Below are 20833 nucleotides of genomic sequence, written 5' to 3' on the forward strand. Positions count from 1 at the left end.
CTGGGAACTTCCATGTGCCACAGGTACGGCCCTAAAAAGACAAAAAAAAAAAAAAAAAATAGAAACTTCTATAAGCTACAGGCAGCTTCTAAGATGTAGGGCAAATAACTCAAGAGCCCCAAAGAGTTCCTTGGGTCCCTGATACCCACTGGGCTTTGGTGTCAACACATCCCTGAATGTGGTCCTTCATCCCAACCTGTTCCTTCTGGATCGCCATTTACCATTCTGAATGTGACCAAGGACACATCTCCAGCCTTGCAGACCCACAAGTCACAGGCCTGCAAGTCTGACTCCCTTCACAGTGCATCTCTCTTGAACTTCACAAATGGCAGGAGAGTGTCACACTCAGGAGCACAGGTTCTGGGGCCAGACCACCTACAACAGCAGTAAGCAGACTCTTTCTGGGAGGGGCGAGGTTGTACATCTTTGAGACTCATGGTCTCTTTGTCTTTCTTGCAACCATTCAACTCTGCCATTGTAACATCACAAATGGATACTTCGTAAATGAGTGGGCATCACTGGTTCCAATCAAACTTTTGTTGAACTTAACACTGAAATTAGAATTGGGTATCATAGTCTTATGTCATGAAATTTTATGGTTCTTTAGATTCCTCTCCCCCCAACCATCTAAACATGTGAAAACAGAGTTTCCTTTGTGGCTCAGTGGTTAACGAATCTGACTAGGAACCATGAAGTTGCGGGTCCGAGCCCTGGCCTCACTCAGTGGGTTAAGGATCCGGTGTTGCCATGAGCTGTGGTGTAGGTCGCAGACGTGGCTTGGATCCCGCGTTGCTCTGGCTCTGGCGTAGGCCAGTGACTGCAGCTCCAACTGGACCCCTAGCCTGGGAACCTCCATGTGCCACGGGAGCGGCCCTAGAAAAGACAAAAAGACAAAAAAATAAATAAATAAATAAACATGTGAAAACGACCCTCGGCTCCCAGGCCACATGAGCAGGCAGTGAGCCTGATTTGGTTTGCGGGCTGCAGTTTGCCACCTTGTAGCCAGGGCACCTCTATGTCCCTCGGTTTCCCCATTGATACAACGGGGATGACAATCAGACTTATTTCATAAGGTCCTGGCAAAAGTGAAAAGCTGGCACAGAATTCCTATCTAAGAGTTGGCTATTATTAGTTATTAATTTTTATTTGTTTTAACTATCATTATTTTTTAATTTCCCTGGACCTCCTCAAGCTGTCCTTGGAAGTTTGTTCCTGGAGCTGGCTGCAAGTTCTTCTCTGTCCGTCTCCTTGGCACAGGGTCTGCAGGAGTACGAGGAATGGAAATGGGGCAAGAACCCCACCATTGTGGAGGTGCTGGAGGAGTTCCCATCCATCCAGATGCCCTCTACCCTGCTCCTGACCCAGCTGTCCCTGCTCCAGCCCCGCTACTATTCCATCAGCTCCTCCCCGGACATGTACCCCGACGAGGTGCACCTGACTGTGGCCGTTGTCTCCTACCGCACCCGAGGTGGGCAGGGGCGCCAGGGGAGCCCCCAGCTCTGCACCCCACCTCCAGTGGCCTCTGTACATCTGCCTCCACCAAGTCCCAAATCCCTGGGAGGAGACCCACCCCCAAGACCAGGAAAAGAAACAGAGCAGTCCACTGTCCCCTTGGGCAAAGCCGGCTCTGTGCAGAATTAGGAAGGAAATGCAGTGTGCACCTGGAGGTCTCTATTCCAAAACCCTGAGACACCCCCCCTTTCCCTCCCTTCCTCCCCTCATGCCCCCAAGGGGTCGGGGGGGGGGTGCTCTGCTGCAGGATGTCCATCTGGTTATAAATCAGTCAGATAACCTGACCCCTGCTCCCGGGTTTTCCCTCCTTATAAAGCAATTCAGTGCACAGTGCCTGGGAGACCGCTGAGACCAGGGCCCTGGCAGGCCCCCAAGAGCACACTGGCTGAGGCCCTTTTAGTGGGCAGGGTTTGGATCTGAGCCACGCCTACCCACCAGTTTCATAGCCACAAGCCCACCCCAGCTTTACCACTTCCCCTTCCCCTTCAGAGGAAGGGATCCAGACAAGAGACTCCAAGGTGGAAACTTGCCCTGGGGGCTGTGAACCTTCTGCCGTGGAGGAGTGGGGAGGTGAGGCACGGGAGAACTGAAGGGATAGGAGGCAAACCAGACCACCTTGGTTGTTCTGTTAGATGGAGAAGGACCAATTCACCATGGCGTGTGCTCCTCCTGGCTCAACCGGATCCAGGCTGACGAGGTGGTGCCCTGTTTCGTGAGAGGGTGAGTGGCAAACAAGGAGGAAGAAGTGACCATCCCAGATCTGCATCCTGATGTCACGAAATGGAGTGGATAGACCAACCTGAAGGGAGCTAGAGAGGTGGCCAAGTCTCCTGGGATTGAGCTCAACATTCAGCATCACTCCATGCTTTTAAGGAAACAGGACCACAGGGCAGAGCAACATAGCAGAAGCTAAGCAAGTCCTAGTCAAATTCAGGTCAATGCAACAGATATGTATCAAGTGTCTGTCCTGAGCTAGATGGGGCTACAGCAGACAACCAGACAAATGCAGTTTCACCCTCCGTGGGATTTACAGATTAGTGCAATTTCTATCCAAAGTCTGCTGGCCACCCCATCCGTTTCCAGATTCTTAAAAACCAGGAAAATTTAGCTCCCTCCCCATTAATCATAGCTTTTCCTTCCAAACTCAGTTTTAAAGGACATTTCTGCCTAGAGCTAATAGTACTGTATTGTACACTTACAAATGTAAGAAGGGAGTTTCCACCATAGCACAGTGGGCTAAGAATCCAACTACAGTGGCTCACGTCTCTGGAGAGGCACAAGTTCAATCCCTGGCCCAGTGCAGTGGGTTAAAGGATCCAGCATTGCCACAGCTGTGGCATAGTTTGGCAGCTGTGGCTCGGATTCAGTCCCTGGCCCCGGAACTTCCACATGCCTTGGGTGTGGTCATAAAAAAAAATGTATTAAGAGGATAGATTTCACATCAAATGTTCCTACCACAATCAATCAATCAAATAAAAACTATAAATTCTAAAAAGTATGAAAATAAGGACTATGTCTGAGCTTAGGCCCAGTGTAGGTACCCGCTTTGTCAACTAAAAATGACCCTACCTCAGGTGGGAAGTGAACAGGGCCGGCCATTTTCCTCTGCTGTCAAGGGTAGAACCATCACACCATCAGCATCAGCATCACACCATCAGCATCAGAATCCCCTGGGGTGCTGCAAAAATGAGCCTACCTAGACTTATTGCATTGCCCAAGAATCTACACCCCCTTTAAACATCCCCAGAGGGTCTTTTGTACCCTGAAGTTTGCAACTCCCTAATTTAAGACGATCTCATGGATGGTTAATTCAGTAGTTCTCAATGGAGGGTGGCCCCTCAGGGAACACTTGGCAGTGTCTGGAGAAATTTTTGGTTGCCACAGCTGGAGGGTGCTCCTGGCATTGGATAGACTAGAGGCCTGGGTGCTACCCAGTATCCTGCGATGCACAGAGAGGCTGCAGCCCCAGAGTCAGTAGGGCTGAGGTAGGGAAACCCTGAGTTAAATCAATCCCGCTGCCCTTTGTGGCTTAGCTCAGCAATGGGGATAATTGGGACATGGAGAGGCCGTCACACCGTGAGGACCGCCTGTTTTAGAAATTCCCCAAATTTAAGGGAGCGCCCACCCTGATCAGGTCCACCTGACCCCAGCTGAAGAGCTCGAAGTGCCATTGTAGGTCTACCCAAGACAGCCATCTGGTTTACCTAAGACCCAACAGTTCTTGCTCAAGTTTGCACTCAACAAGCTTTCTGACTCTCTCTTTCTTGCCCAGAGCACCCAGCTTCCACCTGCCCCGAAATCCCCAAGTGCCCTGTATCCTGGTTGGCCCAGGCACTGGCATTGCCCCTTTCCGAAGCTTCTGGCAGCAACGGCAATTCGATATCCAACACAAAGGTAAGTCCATGGTCCAGCAGCCATGAGGTTTCCATTCCCTGGACCTGGGGGCCCGCCTGTGTCCCAGCAGCCTGGAGGTGTGATGATGATGGTCTCTCTCCTTTGCATCACTGCCTGGGGAGGAACGGGGGAGCACAGTTGTGACCAGACCCATGGGTGAAGTTCATGGTGTAATTCAAAGGACCTGCCCAAACATACCATCAACACAGCTTGCTCCAGGGCCTGAAAATCCATCCCCAGAAGTCATTTCTTTGACAGTTAAGATAATACCCCATCTTAAAACGTGAGCAGCCCTTGGAGTTCCCGTCGTGGCTCAGCGGAAACACATATGACTAGGAACCATGAGGTTGTGGGTTTGATCCCTGGCCTGGCTCAGTGGGTTAGGGATCCAGTGTTGCCATGAGCTATGGTGTAGGTCGAAGATGCAGCTCAGATCTGGCGCTGCTGTGGCTCCGACGTAAGCCGGCGGCTACAGCTCCAATTCAGTGCCTAGCCTGGGAACCTCCATGTGCCATGGGTGCGGCCCTAAAAACAAACAAACAAACAAACAAAATGTAAGCAGTCCTAGAAGGTTAACGAACCCAACTAGGATCCATGAGGATGCATGTTGGATCCCTGGCTTCACGCAGTGAGTTAAGGATCCGGCATTGCCATGAGCTGTGGTGTAGGTCACAGACACGGCTCGTATCCAGCATTGCTGTGGCTGTGGCTGTGGCTCTGATTCAACCCCTAGCCTGGGAACTTCCATATGCAGGTGCAGCCCAAAAAAAAAAAAGAAAGAAAGAAAAGAAAAGAAAGAAAGAAAGAAACCCAGAATTTTGACATACATTAAACAGGGATTTATTGAGCATCTCATAAATGCCAAACACTGTAGTAGGCATTAGAGGTATAGCAGTGAACAAGAAAGAGAACCAACTTAAAAACAAAACACCTTGCCTTAGTGGAACTGTCATTCTAGTGCAATAACTAACATTTATAAAGTACAGTTGACCCTTAAATGAAATGGGTTTGAACTGTGTGGGTCCACTTTTGTGAAAACTTTTTCATTAAATACACACCTACAGCACTAGACCATCTGAGGATGGTTTAGAATTTGCAGATTTTGTACCTCAGATACAGGGGGCCAACTATGGGACTTGAGCATCAGTGGGTTCAGGTATCCAGAGTGGGTCCTGGAACTGGCCCCCATGGATCCCGAGGGACAACTGTAGTCACGAGGTAGCAGACATGGTTCTCATGTTTTACATTTATTTCCTACGAGGCTAGATGCTATTATTATTTCCACTTTGTACATGGGGACACAGAGACATGGCAAGTTATATTAAATTACTCAGCATCACTCCTAGCTGGGATTTGAACCCAGGTGGTCTAGCTTCAGAGTCTGAGGTTTTAGCGCCACCCAGTGGTGGGGCTGCTAGGTAGCTGGAAGAGCAGAAGGAAAGATGGAGACCCAGAGGAGAGAGGTCTGTGTGTGTGCATGCTTATGTGTGTGTGTGCACGCACACGCATGTGTGAGTATCTATCCTGCCTGTCCCTGTGTCCACGAACCTCACCCATGGGGTACATGCTGAGGTTCCTTGCACCCTTGGTGCCACCAGCCACTCCCCCAATCGGGCCTCAGAGCTGACAGTGACATGAGATCTTCCTGGTCCCCAGGAATGAGTCCCTGCCCCATGGTCCTGGTTTTCGGGTGCCGGCAGTCCAAGATAGACCACATCTACAAGGAGGAGACCCTGCAGGCCAAGAGCAAGGGGGTCTTCCGAGAACTGTACACAGCCTACTCCCGGGAGCCAGACAAACCAAAGGTAACCCCCAGCCTGTTCACAGTCCCCCGACTCTGGCCCAACACATACCTGCACTCATAAATGTTTGACTTCAAATATTTAACAGCCTGAACAGAAACAGATTCACAGACATAGAGAATAGACTTGTGGTGCCAGGGGGGAGGGGGGAGGGAGTGGGATGGACGGGGAGTCTGGGGTTAGTAGAGGCAAACTGTGACATTTAGAACAGATAAGCAATGAGATCCTGCTGTACAGCACAGGGGACCGTGTCCAGTCTCTTGGGAGGGAACATGATGGGGGATAAGATGAGAAAAACAGTGTGTGTATATATATATATCACTGGGTCATTTTTCTATACAGCAGAAATTGGCACAACATTGTAAATCAACTATACTTTAATATCAAAAAAGTTTTTAACAAGGACCACAAAAAAGATTTAACTGCCCATATTCTATGATGCCACTTATGTGGCTATAATAGCCAACTCTGTAGAGACCGAAAGCTGATTTGTAGTTGTCAGAGGCTGTGGGAACAGGGGAAAGGGGAGGGACTCCTGAGGGGTACAGGGTCCCTTTGGAGGTGATAGAAAGGCTCTGGAACTAGATAGTGGGGACGGTTTCACAACATTGTGAGTGTACTCAATGCCTTGGCATGGTACTGAGCACTTGAAAGCACACAGATATTTTATGTGTATTTTATCACAATAAAAAGGTGTTAAAATATGAATTTAAAGATTTACACAGGAGTTCCCACTGTGGCACAGTGGGTTAAGAATCCGACTGCAGTGTCTCAGCTCTCTGCAGAGGCAAGGGTTCGATTCCCAGTCCCTCGCAGTGGGTTAAAGGATTCACTGTTGCCGCAACTGTAGCTCAGATTTGATCCCTGGCCCAGGAATTTCCATATGCTACAGGTGCAGCCATTAAAAAAAAAAAAAAAAAATTAGGCGTTCCCATCGTGGCTCAGCAGTAATGAACCCAACTAGTGTCCATGAGGACACGGGTTTGATCCCAGGCCTCACTCAGTGAATTAAGGATCCAGCGTTGCTGTGAGCTGTGGTAGGTCACAGACAAGGCTCAGATCCCGTGTTACTGTGGCTGTGGTGTAGTTTGGCAGCTGCAGCTCTGATTTGACCCCTAGCCCAGGAACTTCCATAAGCTGCAGGTGTGGCCCTAAAAAGATTTAAAAAATAAATAAACAGCCCATAAGAGGCACTACAAGTCAGAATGGACACAGGCCATGGGATTAGAGCACTTATTGGATCCTATGGGGAAGGAGGGTTTCTCAACTGAACCCCCAGGGGCATCCCAGGGAAGGAGCCAGGACAGTTGGGGAGGGGGCACTCAGAGGTCTGGGCAGCAGCTACTTGAGGACTGGCATGGAAGTTCATCCGTGTTTTAGTAGCAGGTATGGCATGCCAGGACTACCAGCTGAATGACAGGCTCGCCTGGGGGAAGTTTTCCGGACAAACCAAATTCCCTGGAGGCTGTATTGGACACCGCTTTGTGCCCACCTGACATTCTTTTAGCCCACGTTTTATTCCAGCAATTCCTGCAGCAGCTGGCTTTGCCCAGGTGTAAGCTGGCAGCCCCACCTCTGGCCCCCATCACTTGCTGTCTGTCCTGGAGATTCTCCGGCATCTATAGGACGCCTGCAGCACCATCCCACCCCTAGGCGTGGACGGTGTTAACTCCCATGGGCGACCACTGGCCACTGGGGAGGAGAGCAGGTAGACGACATCCCCCTTTTACACCCGCAGGGAACCCTAGAGGGTCCTCAACACACGTGAGCACCAGAGTGGGGAGCAGCTCATCACAGCTCAGATCAGCTTTCTGTTGTTTCCTGCCTCACCCTTCCCAGTTACCTGCATCATTGCAGAATATGGATCTGCACACAAGCCCCTGTGTCAGGCTCCGCTGGGGTGGAGGTGGGGGGATTGAGTGACACGGGATTGTCCTGCAGCCCACCCCTTCTCACTGGTCCTCCTGCTCCCCGTAGAAGTACGTGCAGGACATCCTGCAGGAGCAGCTGGCCGAGGCTGTGTACCGAGCCCTGAAGGAGCAAGGGGGCCACATTTACGTCTGTGGGGACGTCACCATGGCCGCCGATGTCCTCAAAGCCATCCAGCGCATCATGACCCAGCAGGGGAAACTCTCCGTAGAGGACGCTGGCGTGTTCATCAGCAGGCTGAGGGTGAGTGACAGGCTGGTTCATGGGATCCCTCTTCCAGCATCCAGCTTCCTGTCTTCTCTTCCTTATCTTACCTGTCACAATAATCAGAGGAGCTGTAATGACATCCCTGCTCCCACTTTCCCATGAGGATAGAGGATACAGGAGGTTCCAAACCATAGCTGAGAGAGAAGGAAGGATGACTGGGCAAACAAGTATTAAATATGGTGGAGAGCTGTGATATGTGAAAATAACAAGTGGACGGACCACTGGGTGACTTGGCACAAATCATGCTAACACAAATCTTCCTGCCCCACCCCCGAACCAAGCAGCAGCACTGCCCTGTGCAGTTGGGCAGGTTGGGCACTGCATAAAAAAGGTTTGTCCAAGACTGGCAAAAGAGGGATGAAAGCCACCCCAAGCTTGGCTTCCAGAGCAGTGCACCATGGACTAGAACTGTGTTCACCCCCAAAAGAGGGTTGCCTTTTACGAATTGGCACAAAGGCTTGTAGCCCAGTAAGCAAAGTCCTGACTGTGGCCGACTGCCCTGAATACAATACACTGAGTGCAGGCCTCCACAAAGCTCTAGAGGTGATTCCCAGTCTTCTCCCTGCTTCCCTAAATGAGTAGCAATCAAACGTCTTTGCAGAAGAAGCCCTTGTAATAATTCTGATACTGAACCCTACTCAGTTAAAACGAAACAATACAAACCTTCTGATAGAAATGCCAGAGCTCCGAGGCAAATCACTCAATTTGGAATGAGCCTTGGAACATACTTTCATACATCCTGCAGAACTCTGCAGAATAAGACTGAAAACCCAACTCAATTTAAAATGAATCCACTCTGCAGATAGGCAACCTTCCTCCAAGCCTTTGGGACCAAGGATGCGGGAACTTAATTCTGCTGAACAAGTGTTTCCCAACCCCTGAAACTCCTCAGCAGGGAGGTGCCTCTTCCCTTTTTTAGTCCTCAAAGACACAACCCTCTGGAATCTTCCTAATGGCCATCCTTCAGTTCTGCCAAAGAAGCTCCAGTGGCTCCAGAAACTCTTAGATGCTGCAAGTCCATCATCACTTGTGCTTGCTCTTTCTTTCTTTCCTTTCTTTTTCTTTCTTTCTTTCTTTCTTTCTTTCTTTCTTTCTTTCTTTCTTTCTTTTTTGGCCAATGCCCATGGCATACAGAGGTTCCCAGGCCAGGGATTGAACCTGTGACACTGCAGTAACAGAGCCATAGCAGTGACAACTCCAGATCCTTAACCTGCTGAGCCACCATGGAACTCCACTTGTGCTGTTTCTTGGGTTCTCTTTTTTGTTTGTGTCTGGGCAAACCTGAGCTAAGATGCTCAACTTCAGATAAACATATGTGTGTGAAGAAGCCTCCACTTTGGCAACCATGGCATTCCCTGAGTGCTTAGTGGGCGCCTTTTCTTTTTTCGCATCACTGCTGGTCTCTACAGGTGATGATATCTCACACTAAACCCAGCCATGCCCAGATCCGAACTTGCAAGAACAAGGAGGGGAGAGGAAAGGGGGAAATGGAGAGGCTTCCATTGGACCCCCTCACCTCTCCTGTCCTCAGAATTGACAAAGCAGCAGCTCTGTTTCCCGATGGGAATATAAGTGTTCTCAGCCAAGGGCGCTAAAGAGGCCCCATGCCCCACAGGGCAGAGGGTCTTGATGAAACAGAGTCTTGGAGACCAAAGAGATCTCCAGGGGGAAGGGGGAGCTGGTTTACACCTCGTTTTTCAAGGAACTGTCTTCTTTAGGGATAGTCCATTCCAGGATGGCAGTATGTCTGCCCTTCTCTTTGCCCTCGGCTGGCATTTGAGGTCTGTTTCTTGGTTGTTTCTGTCCCCCAGGATGACAACCGGTACCATGAAGATATTTTCGGAGTCACCCTGCGCACGTATGAAGTGACCAACCGCCTTAGATCTGAATCCATTGCCTTCATTGAGGAGAGCAAAAAAGACACAGATGAGTAAGCAGGCTCCACCCCACGGGGAGGGGCGGGCAGATGGACAGGGATGTCTGACTTTGTTGACCATGTGGGGTCCCCAGACCAGCAGCCTCAGCACCGCCTGATTAGAATTAGAAGCAGTGTTAGAAATGCAGGTTCCTAGGCCACCCCAGCCCTGCTGAATCTGAAACTCTGGAGTCAGGGCATAGCACAGTCTGTGTTTTTATGACTCCTGCAGTGGATTCTAAGTTCCCTGCAAGTGTAGGAGCTCCGGCTTTGGATTCACCGTCTCCTGGGGCACCTGCAGCTGAATGATGGCCCTTGCCATGGCAAAATTTTTATGCCTCTTCACTGCTCCTGTAGCGCTTACACCACCTCCCGCCCCCACAGAGTGTTGCCGGCATTCTCACTGATACAAACTCCAATTGGTATTATTTTGAGAATTCCACTTGTCCTCTGGAAATGCTGGAAATGGTCTGAGATGCCACAATACTGGGATTGGGTCTCGCTCTTTAAACCTTTCATTAATGCCATGCGTGACCTGTCACCCTGGATTGTAATCTCACTCCCCCGCTTCTCTGCCACAGAGCACCTCGAAAACCACCACCTGGTACCCTCTAAATTAGGTAGGAGTTCAGCTGCCTCATTTTCAGTAGCCTAGGGCACGCACGCTCCATTTCTTACGCATCCTCATTTTTCTCCCCTTGCGCCAACACGGTAGTCTCAAAAACATAGCTTGGTGTCCATCAGACTAACATGTTCGCCTTGAAGATCACAGCTCCTTTAAATGTCCCCTGTCATGGCCAGTTATGTGGGTGAACAAGCATCCATTTATCAGTTTGATCATTCACTCATTCATTCATTTAAAATGAGCCCCAACTAGGTGCCCAGTTTTATCCAAGGCACTGGGGCTGCCAAGGATGTGAAAGAGACCAAGCCCAGAGCATAGGTGCTTTTCTCTGAGTCTCTTTAAGGAAACAGAGCAGCCTTGCTTCTGTGGCACTAACCCCCTCCCACTTCTCCTCCTGCAGGGTTTTCAGCTCCTAACTGGACCCTCTTGCTCAGATGGATGGCAGGGTTGCCGCCCCACGCCCTCGGCCGGGGTGGCTACAGGTTTTGTAAGCTCGGACACTGCTGAACCTTCCCTTTGGGCCCCTTCCCCCGTGGCCCCTGCTCTGCCTCTCGTCCTGTCACCGTGTCCTGGTCCTCCGCTCCTGGGTTCTCACTTCTCAGTGTGTCTCTCTCACCCTTTTGGGTTTTCTCCTTGAGTTTTCCTGCTGCAATGCGATGCCTTTATAATCCGCAGTGGCTTTTACAAAACTGTTTCCCTCTCTCTCTCTCTCTCTTTCTGACAAGGGCACATCCCCAGTGCATGAAACCACTGGAACATGGCTGTGGCTTGTGTTAGGGTGTCTACTGGGGTTCACCCTGGAGAGGCTGCAGGGACCAGATGCAAGAGTTTTCTGAGCTAGTTCCTCCGCCGCTGTTCAAACCCCCGCCCCCCAACCCCGTCCTTTTTTTACGATGGTGTTCTGGACATGTGTGTATGTGCGTGTGATGGGCCTGGGTCTCCCTCTGTCCTCTTGCCTGAGCAGACATGCCGCCTGCACACCCTCAGTGCCAAGAAATTTGCCCCAGCCCATACTGAGGCCTCATGTATCCATAAGTAAGGGTCTGTGCTAGTACCCATAATAGACCTGGTTATAAAAGAGCAGGGCGTGGAGGTGGGGTGTGATGAGAGGAAGATATTCAGTGAAAGAGGGAGTCACAGAATTAGATGCATCCAGATACTGGTACCAGTTAGCGGAGCCCTTACTGGGAGATGAACCCATCTGCTCCCCAGCCCCACCCCACCTCAGCCAGGATCACCTGACCTGGCCCTCCCCAGACAGTCCCACCCACAAGACGGGAAACAGTGTTGTCCAAGGGAATGAGCTGGAAATAAGTGTCTTCCCATCTTTGCCACTGGATGACATTGGACAACGTCACCTGTCCTTCATTTCCTGTAATTGTAATGTTATGAAGCGGAAAAGGATGGATAGATCGAACTTTAAACTTGTGGAGATTGGAAACAATATCAAGGAAGGGCATTGTTGTTGTTGTTTTATTTCCCTAAATGGGGCTTGCCGTTTCAGCCCTGGAAGTAAAATACCAGAAGTCAGTGAAAGCAGATGAGGCTGAAGAAGGAGACCATCACGAGGCGCCTGCCGACAGCTGGGGCGGGGAGAACCTGCCACCATGCTTTCGGTCTTCAAAAAGAGATTCCCCCAGGTTTTTAACCTGATAAAAGAATTTTGACGAATAAATTATCCTCAACGCAGATTTTAAAAACAGGCAGTAAAGTCTTTTGGCAAGAATCGGGACAGGTACAATTGCTCCCAGTCGGACAATCTGCTGAGTTCATCTTCTCAGAGGAAATGGGGTGGAAGTGTCCCTCTCTACCCTGAAGTGCTCAAAATCAATGGTAAGCAGCGCCCAGAGAGAGCCGGGAAACCCCACTGACCCCCAGCAACTGCCTCCCAGGCGTTGAAAGGAAGCCATCAGCCAGTTCCGGTCTTCCGTCTGGTTTTGTTTCGTCTTATGCTGTAGAAAGGCAGCCTTTTCTTTGGACGCAGCACACAGGCATTGCTTTCTTGATGCTTGGTGTGGGGGTCTGCCAAAGGGAGAGGGCTCTGTCCCTCCCCAGAAGGGCCCTAGATCCGAGGTGCCAAAAAGGTGTCCCCAGGAAGGGACAACCTCAGAGACTCTTAAAGACAAAGGGGAAGCTCTGTCTCGGCTTTTTCCACCTTCCCTGGCAGCCCCCGCTGGTGTCCCATCCATGGGACACAGAGTTCGACTTCGTGCCGGTTTTGATTTCCCTGCCTGACTTTAATCCTATTCACTCCTGCTCGGGCTTCCGTGGCACAGAAACCAAGCACTCAGCATGCTCGGCCACCCCTCTCTGACCTGGAGGGAAGCCTGTTCAAAACCATTTCTTTCCTGCAAACGTGATTCTGGCTTCTAGTAGCTGTCCTCCCAAGGGCTTCCTGTCCAACCCTCTGAGCCTTTCAGAGATACCTCCTAAGATGTCACTAACTCCCCAGGGGCTGAACTGCTGTGTCCAACCTCCATCCTAGAAGAATTAGAGCACCCCTCTCCAAATCAAGCTTCACACATGAATGCTTTTCCATCGCCAAAGAAATATTTATGAGCACTTACTCCATACTAGGCACTTTCTCACTTCTCCCTGCCCTTCTAGTAGCAGACAAGCAAAGGAAAACATCATCTTGTTTTATCAGGAAGTCTAAGTGATTACGTAACCAGGATTCATCGTTCTTCCCAAGAATGATTGTTTTGTTTTTGTAAGAAAATACCTTTTAACCCCCAACACAAGCTGCTTCATAACTCCTGGCTGAGAGACAGGAAGCTAGTCTGATGGGTTTCTCTCATTCACCAGAATCTCTGATACCAAAAGCCTCCCGTTAAAAAGCCTATCAAGGAGTTCCCGTCGTGGCTCAGCGGTTAACGAACCTGACTAGGAACATGAGGTTGCGGGTTCAATCCCTGGCCTCGCTCAGTGGGTTAAGGATCCGGTGTTGCCGTGAGCTGTGGTGTAGGTTGCAGACGAGGCTCAGATCCCGCGCGTTGCTATGGCCCTGGCGTAGGCTGGCGGCTACAGCTCTGATTCGACCCCTAGCCTGGGAACCTCCATATGCCATGGGTGCGGCCATAGAAAAGACAAAAAAAAAAAAAAAAAAAAAAAAAAAAGAGAGAGAGAGAGAGAAATAAAGATAAAAAGCCTATCAAGAGGCAGAGGGAGTGAAGTCCTGATTTTGGGGTCAGCTCTGATCCAGGGTGGCTAAATGCTGCCCTCTTGTGGTGGTTTTTTAGTTCAGTCTCAGTAGCCTGCAAATGTTGGTGTGACAGAGGGCAAGCAAAAATAGGGTTGACTGGGCATATGGGGGGTTGCCCTAGTTGCAGGCGTCTTATTTCTCTTTCCCATTTAGCACAAGTGGGTTTGGCCAGGAGAAATGAGACATCCCTACAACAGGAAAGCTGGAACAGTCATGCTCTCCTATTGCTACTATGAATCCTATTCTTACACCTTGAGTCGCAAAAAAAGCAGTACTTAAAACCCCATAAGAGGATACAGGTTTTCCCTTGGTTTCTATGGAGTGAGACAGCCAGGTATCTTTTCTCTGGGGAGAAATGCTTCAGAGCACCAAAATGGAATTTTAGAAACAGACTGCAGCCCAAATGCTGACTCTGCCCCTGTTTCAGCAGTCAGCCATGAGCTGGTGACCTAACCTTTCTGAGTCTCCATATCCACCTGGATCACAAGGTGAACTAAATGAGATAATGCCCATAAAATGCCCAGCTACAGTACCTGGACCCTTCTAAGCTCTCAAAAAATTTTTTTTTTTTCACTTAATCTATATCAGGTCTCGCCTCTGCAGGATGCAAAAAGCACCACAGAGAGTAGAGAGCAAAACATAGTTCCTCTCATCGATCTGGGATGAAGAGACCCAAATTCTCAGAATCTACATATAGGTCCGGGGTATGAGCCATCGGTGGGCTCCCACCAGTGGGTTTAGGGGAACAAGATTGCCAGGATGTAGGAAGAGTGAGGCAAACAGCATGGACAGGGAACATGCAGGATAAGTCGAGGCTGGCCTCAGATGGAGCACAGCTTTGAAAGGCTGCAGAAGATGGAGGTATGCTGGGGAGATGGGTGGGGAGCAGTCAGAACTTTGTCCAGGGACTTGGATTCTACTTGTTAGGCAACATGGAATCCAGAGGAATGTTTTTTAAAAGGGAAAATCGGGTGATTTGGGTTATGCTTGGAAAAGAATGTTCTGGCTGCCACATAGAGCGCCGATGACTGGCCTGTTGAACTCCCAATAGGTTATGGCAGTAACCCAAGGCTCGAATGAGGCAAGGGGCAGATGTAGTGATAAAGACATTCCAGGGGTTGAATTACCAACCAGGACCTAACTCTGATCTGTTGTGGAGGATGAGAACAAAGGGAAAGTCAAGAGTCTGGAAAGGGGTCTTGTGAGGAAAAAAAAAAAAACAAAAAAAAAAAACAGGCTCAGACTAAAGCCGAGTTTTCAGAGCTAACGTGATAGCCAGCTTCTCCCCGGGTCAACAGAGTGGGTCCTGCCAAGGTCCAGCCATTGCCTAGATGGGCAGAAAGAGAACTGACCCCAGGCCAGTAGACATCCGCCTTGAAACGCAGGGTTTTCTTGCCAAACATGCTCTCAGCAGCCACCTGCTTTGAGCTTCCGAAATGAGGTCAGTTTTTGCCCTAAGTGAGGTTTGCCACAAGTGAGATTCTTTAACCCTGATCATGGTGCCAACGGTTCCTGCCAGAATGGGCAAGCTGAGGTCTGGGCCCCCTCACTGCTATAGTATCGGCCCCTTTTAATTCATGCCATTCGGAAAAGCACAGACTTAGGATTTTGTTTTGAGCTGGCCAGGTTGACTTGTATATTTCCATCACTACTGCCCCCGATCTCCAGCATGGCCCTGTGCCCACCTTCCCCTCAAAGCCTTCCATCTGAATTGGCACATTAATCTGAGGCTGTCTGCAGGTGACAAAGAAAAGAAGTATTAGTCTGGGCTTCCCATCGGACCTTCCCATACGCCTGTCTTCTCCGAGCCCTCCTAAAGTCTCCAGCATCCAAATGTGCCATTTGACTCAGGAATTAAAAGCCGAGAGCTGGGATGGAGGAAAAAGGATTTGAGAGGCAGAGTGAGCAGCTGTGCCCCATCCAACCCAGGGACTTAACACAGATGGTCCCCACAAACCTGAATTTGGCCTTCAGGGGTTAATGGCAGCCTAGCCTCTCCTCTTTCTCCCTGCCTCCCCCCACAACTTTGGTCCACCTGCCAGTCCCTGCCTGGTGGCATGGCCACCCCACCGCAAACACTGATGTGTCTGAGATGTGAGGACCCTCTGGAAAGCAGGTGTTTGGGCTCTGTTCTCTATTAATGTTTGTAAAGCCATGTGCAGGGGAGGTGATTGGGAGTAAATGTGCCTTGGTATGTGTGTGAGTTGGTTGTGTCCTAGAATCCCAGAATGGTTCTGAGCCAGCGGGGTCTGTGGGGCCTGCGTGTCTGGTCCCCAGCAGAGCTCACCGTTAACCAGGTGGCAGGCAGGAACAAATCTGCCTGAAGATGCAGCTCTCCATAATCTTCAGAAAATGACTCCAGGACATCAAAGTGCCCAGAGGTGGCTCCCAGGAGGCTCTAGTCCAGGGTTTGCCAACCTAAGCACTATTGGCATTTAGGGCTGGGGAGTCCTTGTGGAGGGGCAGGGGCTGTCCTGGGCATTGCAGGGTACTGAGCCGTACCCCCAGGCTCCACCCTCGGGACCTCAGTGGCAGCCCCACCCCCACTCCCACCTCCGGAAGTTACGACCAGCTACGTTCTCAGTTGGTGCCAGGTGTTCAGTCACAGAATCTCTGCTGGCTGCCCGGGACATTCTCACCGTCCAGCTTCTGGAGTAAGCAGAGCATTCCTCAGCCCCATGGTTTTCTCTCCATCATCTGCTGCCAAACTGAGACCCGAAGGATTTCAAGAGGGAATGAAAAAGCGTGGTTTCACCACCTCCCTCCCGAGACGGGAGGAGGACAGCCCGGTTTGGGGGAGATGCTGTGTGCTTGGCGTCCATTCTGACGAAGACCCGCGGAGGCGCAGCGCCCCCCGCCCGCCTCCATCGCGTTTTCCGCGTTGTGTAGTCGTTGTGATCGTAAGACCCACCCTGGGCTCAGCAGTGGTTTTCCGGGAGGTGCCGGTAAGTCTCCGGCCCGCGGCGGAGAAGCCGGGAATGTGAGCCGAGTGGGTGTCCCCTGGCACCACACACACGTTGTCAGAGACTCCATGCTGCTAATCGCCGCCAAGTGTCCCGCGCGCTCCAGCACCTTCCTCGAAGGACTGACGCCCGCCCCATGCTCTCTGCGAGGTTGTCCAGGCTGTGCTCGCCGCATGCTCTTCTGTATAATTCTTATCTTCTAATTTGATGGAATTCAACAAAAGTCTACTTATGCCTGTTTGCATCATGATCAAAATATTAAAAAGTCGAATTAACTGACTGGTCTTTTGATTTGCTTGGAATGTCTCAGACCCTTGCCTACTGGAACAGGCCGGGTGCCCCCAGGAAGCCCAGCCTAAGACAGGGTTGGTAGGCAGCTGATTGGGGGAGAGTCCTGGGAAGGGAAGGGAAGGAGGGGAGACAAAAAGGGGAGAGGAGGGGAAGCCTGGGCCGCAGTATTGTCTCAACAGAAACTTCAGCCAACCCTGCAGAGAATTCTGAATGAAGCTGCCCTTCCAGAGAGCTGTCCCAACTTGGGACAAGAAGGCCTTGCTCTCGGCAACAGAAGCCTTGCCCCAAGGGCATGAGAGCATGCCCAGCATCAGTCAGAAGAGTTTTGACTCCTGGCATGGATGGGGAGTGGTACTTCTCAGCATCCCGCCCACCCTCCTCCCCAATAACTTTGCTCCCATCACAGCTGCATCCACAGACTGGAAATGGGCCCACAGAGATGGTACCACCTTCTCCCTAGCCTTTCTTCCCCGTACACACAACTCTGAGACCCTAAATCTAGATCCTAGTTGGCTTCAGACCCAGTTCCAAAAGGAAGAGACCTCAAAAGCACTAACAGGACAGAGGAAAAGGAACTGATCTCCAGTGCCCTGGCAGACTGGCTGTGATAAAAGGATCAACTGGAAGGGAAGGCCCTAAGGCTTTATCATGCCCTTCTGGACATGGCCATTTAGATGCTGTGGCCATCTTGACCTTCACATCTTATTTCCTGGTCATAAAGCACACACCATCAGATATTCAGCCTTTTACATAATGAAGTTATTTCTCCAACATTAAACCCTCCCTTCATAACCCTTCCTGACTTCTCTGCCCCATCCCTGAGCCTCTGGTCCAAGATCAAATGTGAGATGCAGATCAGAGAGGGAGCCAGAGACAGGGGCTCCTCACTGCCCTACAGACAGTAATTAAAATAATGGCTACCGGTTATCAAATGTCAGTCTTTACAAGAATGCTTTGACTTGGGGCCATTGCTCTCCCTAATTTAAAACTTGGGAACCTCAGGCACTAGCAAGGCAACCATCCCATCCATCTCCTACGGTGCTCCCTGAGGGGTATTCAGGATGGGAAAAAAAAACAGGATACTGGCCCTAGATAGCTAAAATGCCCATCCAAGGAGTAATTTCAATGAGCCCAAACTCTTGCCTCTTCCCATGCAAAGAAAAGCACTAAAATCATTAACTTGAGATGTCTGTTTTTGTGTGTGTGTGTGACTAACAGTAATCTTTGTTTGTTTGTTTGCTTGCTTTTTTTTTAGGGCTGCACCCATGGCATATAGAAGTTCCCAGGCTAGGGGTGGAATCAGAGCTGTAGCTGCTGGCCTACGCCACAGCCACAGCAACTTGGGATCCGAGCTGCTTCTGCATCACAGCTCACAGCAAAGCTGGATCACAGCAAAGCTTGAGCAAGGCCAGGGATCAAACCCATGTCTTCATGGATACTAGTCGGACTCGTTTCCACTGTGCCACAGCAGGAACTCCCTGACAGTAATCTTTTGATGTTCAACTACATGTTTTTCAGCCAAAATGCCTGTATAGCCCAGCTCCTCCCTTATCTCTTCGGGGTTGAGTTGTTTTGTTTTGTTTTGTTTTGTTTTGTCTTGTTTTGTTTTGTTTTTGGCTATCCATAGCATACAGAAGTTCCCCAGCCAGGGATGGAACCCACGCCACAGCAGCAACAATGCCAGGTCTTTACCTTGCTGAGCCACCAGGGAACTCCTCCCTTACCCCTTTGGAACAGTACCTCAGAGCTATCTGAGAGGCTGCCTTCCCGGGCTACAGTTTTTAGTCATGTTCCCAAATAAAACACAATTCTCAAGGTTTAGGTTGTGCTTTTTTTTTTTTCCTCTGCACAGTGCTACTGTTGAGAGACCTAGGCTGTCACCATTCAAATCCTGGCTCCTCCACTTACTGGCTGTGCAACTTTGTATAAGTTGCCTAACCTCTCTGTACCTTCATTGCTTCACTCTAAAATAGGCTGTGATCATTTTGACTTTATTGCATTGTGATAGAATCAAATGAGTTAATATATGCAACACACATCTAACATGGTGGACTGGTATGGAATGGACTGGAAGAATAGAATAGAATAGATAGAATAGTCCTCTACATGAGTAAACGCAGGTTCCAGCTTTGTTTCCTTCCAACATTTTCAGTCTTTTTCTCTTATTGAAGCTCAAACAGCCTTCTCTTGATGCCTTTGCCGTTTAATACTTAGGCATTAGGATTCTCAGCCTTCCACAGACCACCTGCCATCACAAGAGCCACTCATTTTAACAGCCAATCCCGGAGTTCCCATTGTGGCACAGCAGTAATGAACCCAACTGGTATCTGAGAATACGGGTTCAATCCCTTGCCCAGCTCAGTGGGTTAAGGACCTAGTGTTGTCCGGAGCTGTGATGTAGGTCACAGATGCAGCCCAGATCCAGTATTGCTGTGGCTGCAGCATAGGCCAGCATCTGCAGCTCCAATCTGACCCCTAATCTGGGAATTTCATACACTGCTGCAGGTGCGGCCCTACAAAGACAAAAAATAAAAATAAAAAATAAGAAAAATAAAAGCCAATCCCTGGCCTCCCCCTACACCTGCTCATTTGCACTGGGGATAAGTTTTGATACCACTCATGTTTTTAACCAGCTCCCCCACGTGCCTCATACACTCAATGGAGTTTTGACAGGCCCAGCCTTGGAGGTGGCTGGGGTCAATTTAACATTTATAGGCATCTTGTCTGGGGAGGCTTCTGTTGCCTGGCAACCAAGTGAAAAATCCAAGTTCGCACCAAAACAGAACCTTCCCAACCACAAATCATAAGGAGAAGGGCATGGAAAACAAGTAGGGGAGTGGGAAAAGGATTTTTGAGTCGCTGCAAATCAATACAGAATATGGGCTTCGCAGTCAGTTTAAACAGTTAAAATGTAGTTATTTTTTGCATTGGACCCTTGGCAAAATCGCCGAGAGAGCAAAAACAGGGTAAGTATTTAGAATCAATATAGAGCTTAACCCACATCAGTAAAAAGAAATTGCTTTAGCAGTAGCCTCTGGAGGAAAATAAGATTAAGTTAATCAAATGGCAGAAGATTAAAACCAGAGTAATTAGTAAAGTGATTTAAAAAAAAAAAAAAAGGACTCAAATCTTGTGTATTACGAGACCTGGGGGCAGAGTGGGAGTACAGGAGTGGGTGGTCTGGCTTCTTGGCATCTTGGTTTTCTCACCCGAAACTCAGAGTTGGGAGTTGATATTGGAAGCCCCACTCTCTCCTCCCTAATTTACTGTTTCCAAGAATTTTGAGATCTTCGAGGGGGTGAGCACCCCTCTCCTCCTCTGCTCCCATTCCTGGTCTCTTTACATAGGCGATGGTGAAAAGAAACTATTAAATGCAAGAAAGCCTCTGAGACACACTATCCACTCAAGGTGTAGTATCTGTGGTGTTAATTAAACATTTTGCAGTGAGCCGGTGAATCAGTTTTGTTTTGAAGGCTTTGAAAAGAGTTGCTAATGGAAATGCGGTTACTAGCAGAAAAGCCGCTGGCAAAAGACTACAGGCAGAGAGAGAGAGACACCTGTTCCTCATTCCACCAAGCTGGTATTGGTAGCATCGCCTTCCTTGGAAAGCACACGCTGCCCCCAGATTGCCCTTCCAGAAACATTTTTTTTCATCCCGTCATGCCTTTGCTCACACGGATTTGGGGCCACCAGGGACCAGATGGGGAAGACCAACATTCAGTGCTTGCTCTGGCCACAGGCAGCCTGTGGGTTTCTGTTTGGGCCACTGCTCCAGGCAGTATTTCCAGTCTGCTGATTGATCCCAAGTATTCTAAGCACAGCTTTTAGGTTCCTTCCAGCTGGCCTTGGCTTCTGCCACGCCCCCTGCCTAGAAAACCCACTCTCCCCTCTCCCCTCTGTAGATCCTCTATGGCTGAGGGCTTGATTCAAACA

At 49.8% G+C, this 20833-nt stretch overlaps 1 protein-coding gene across 6 annotated transcripts in view; it reads left to right on the forward strand.

Annotated features, from left to right (window-relative positions):
* The window catches only part of NOS1 (nitric oxide synthase 1), a 186400-nt gene extending 169515 nt beyond the window's left edge, over positions 1-16885 (forward strand). For 3 of the 6 annotated variants that reach the window (XM_021072697.1, XM_021072696.1, XM_021072698.1), the window contains exons 24-30: positions 1258-1468; positions 2145-2232; positions 3785-3906; positions 5563-5711; positions 7686-7880; positions 9716-9834; positions 10845-13527. In XM_021072697.1, coding sequence (XP_020928356.1) covers positions 1258-1468; positions 2145-2232; positions 3785-3906; positions 5563-5711; positions 7686-7880; positions 9716-9834; positions 10845-10860 — 900 coding nt within the window. In that variant the 3' untranslated portion in view covers positions 10861-13527. Of the gene's footprint in view, positions 1-1257; positions 1469-2144; positions 2233-3784; positions 3907-5562; positions 5712-7685; positions 7881-9715; positions 9835-10844 lie in introns of all 6 variants that reach the window. The other 3 variants (XM_021072700.1, XM_021072699.1, XM_021072695.1) reach the window with 2 other exon arrangements.

This window comes from Sus scrofa, chromosome 14 (genome assembly GCF_000003025.6).
Source record: "Sus scrofa isolate TJ Tabasco breed Duroc chromosome 14, Sscrofa11.1, whole genome shotgun sequence".
NCBI lineage: Eukaryota > Metazoa > Chordata > Mammalia > Artiodactyla > Suidae > Sus > Sus scrofa.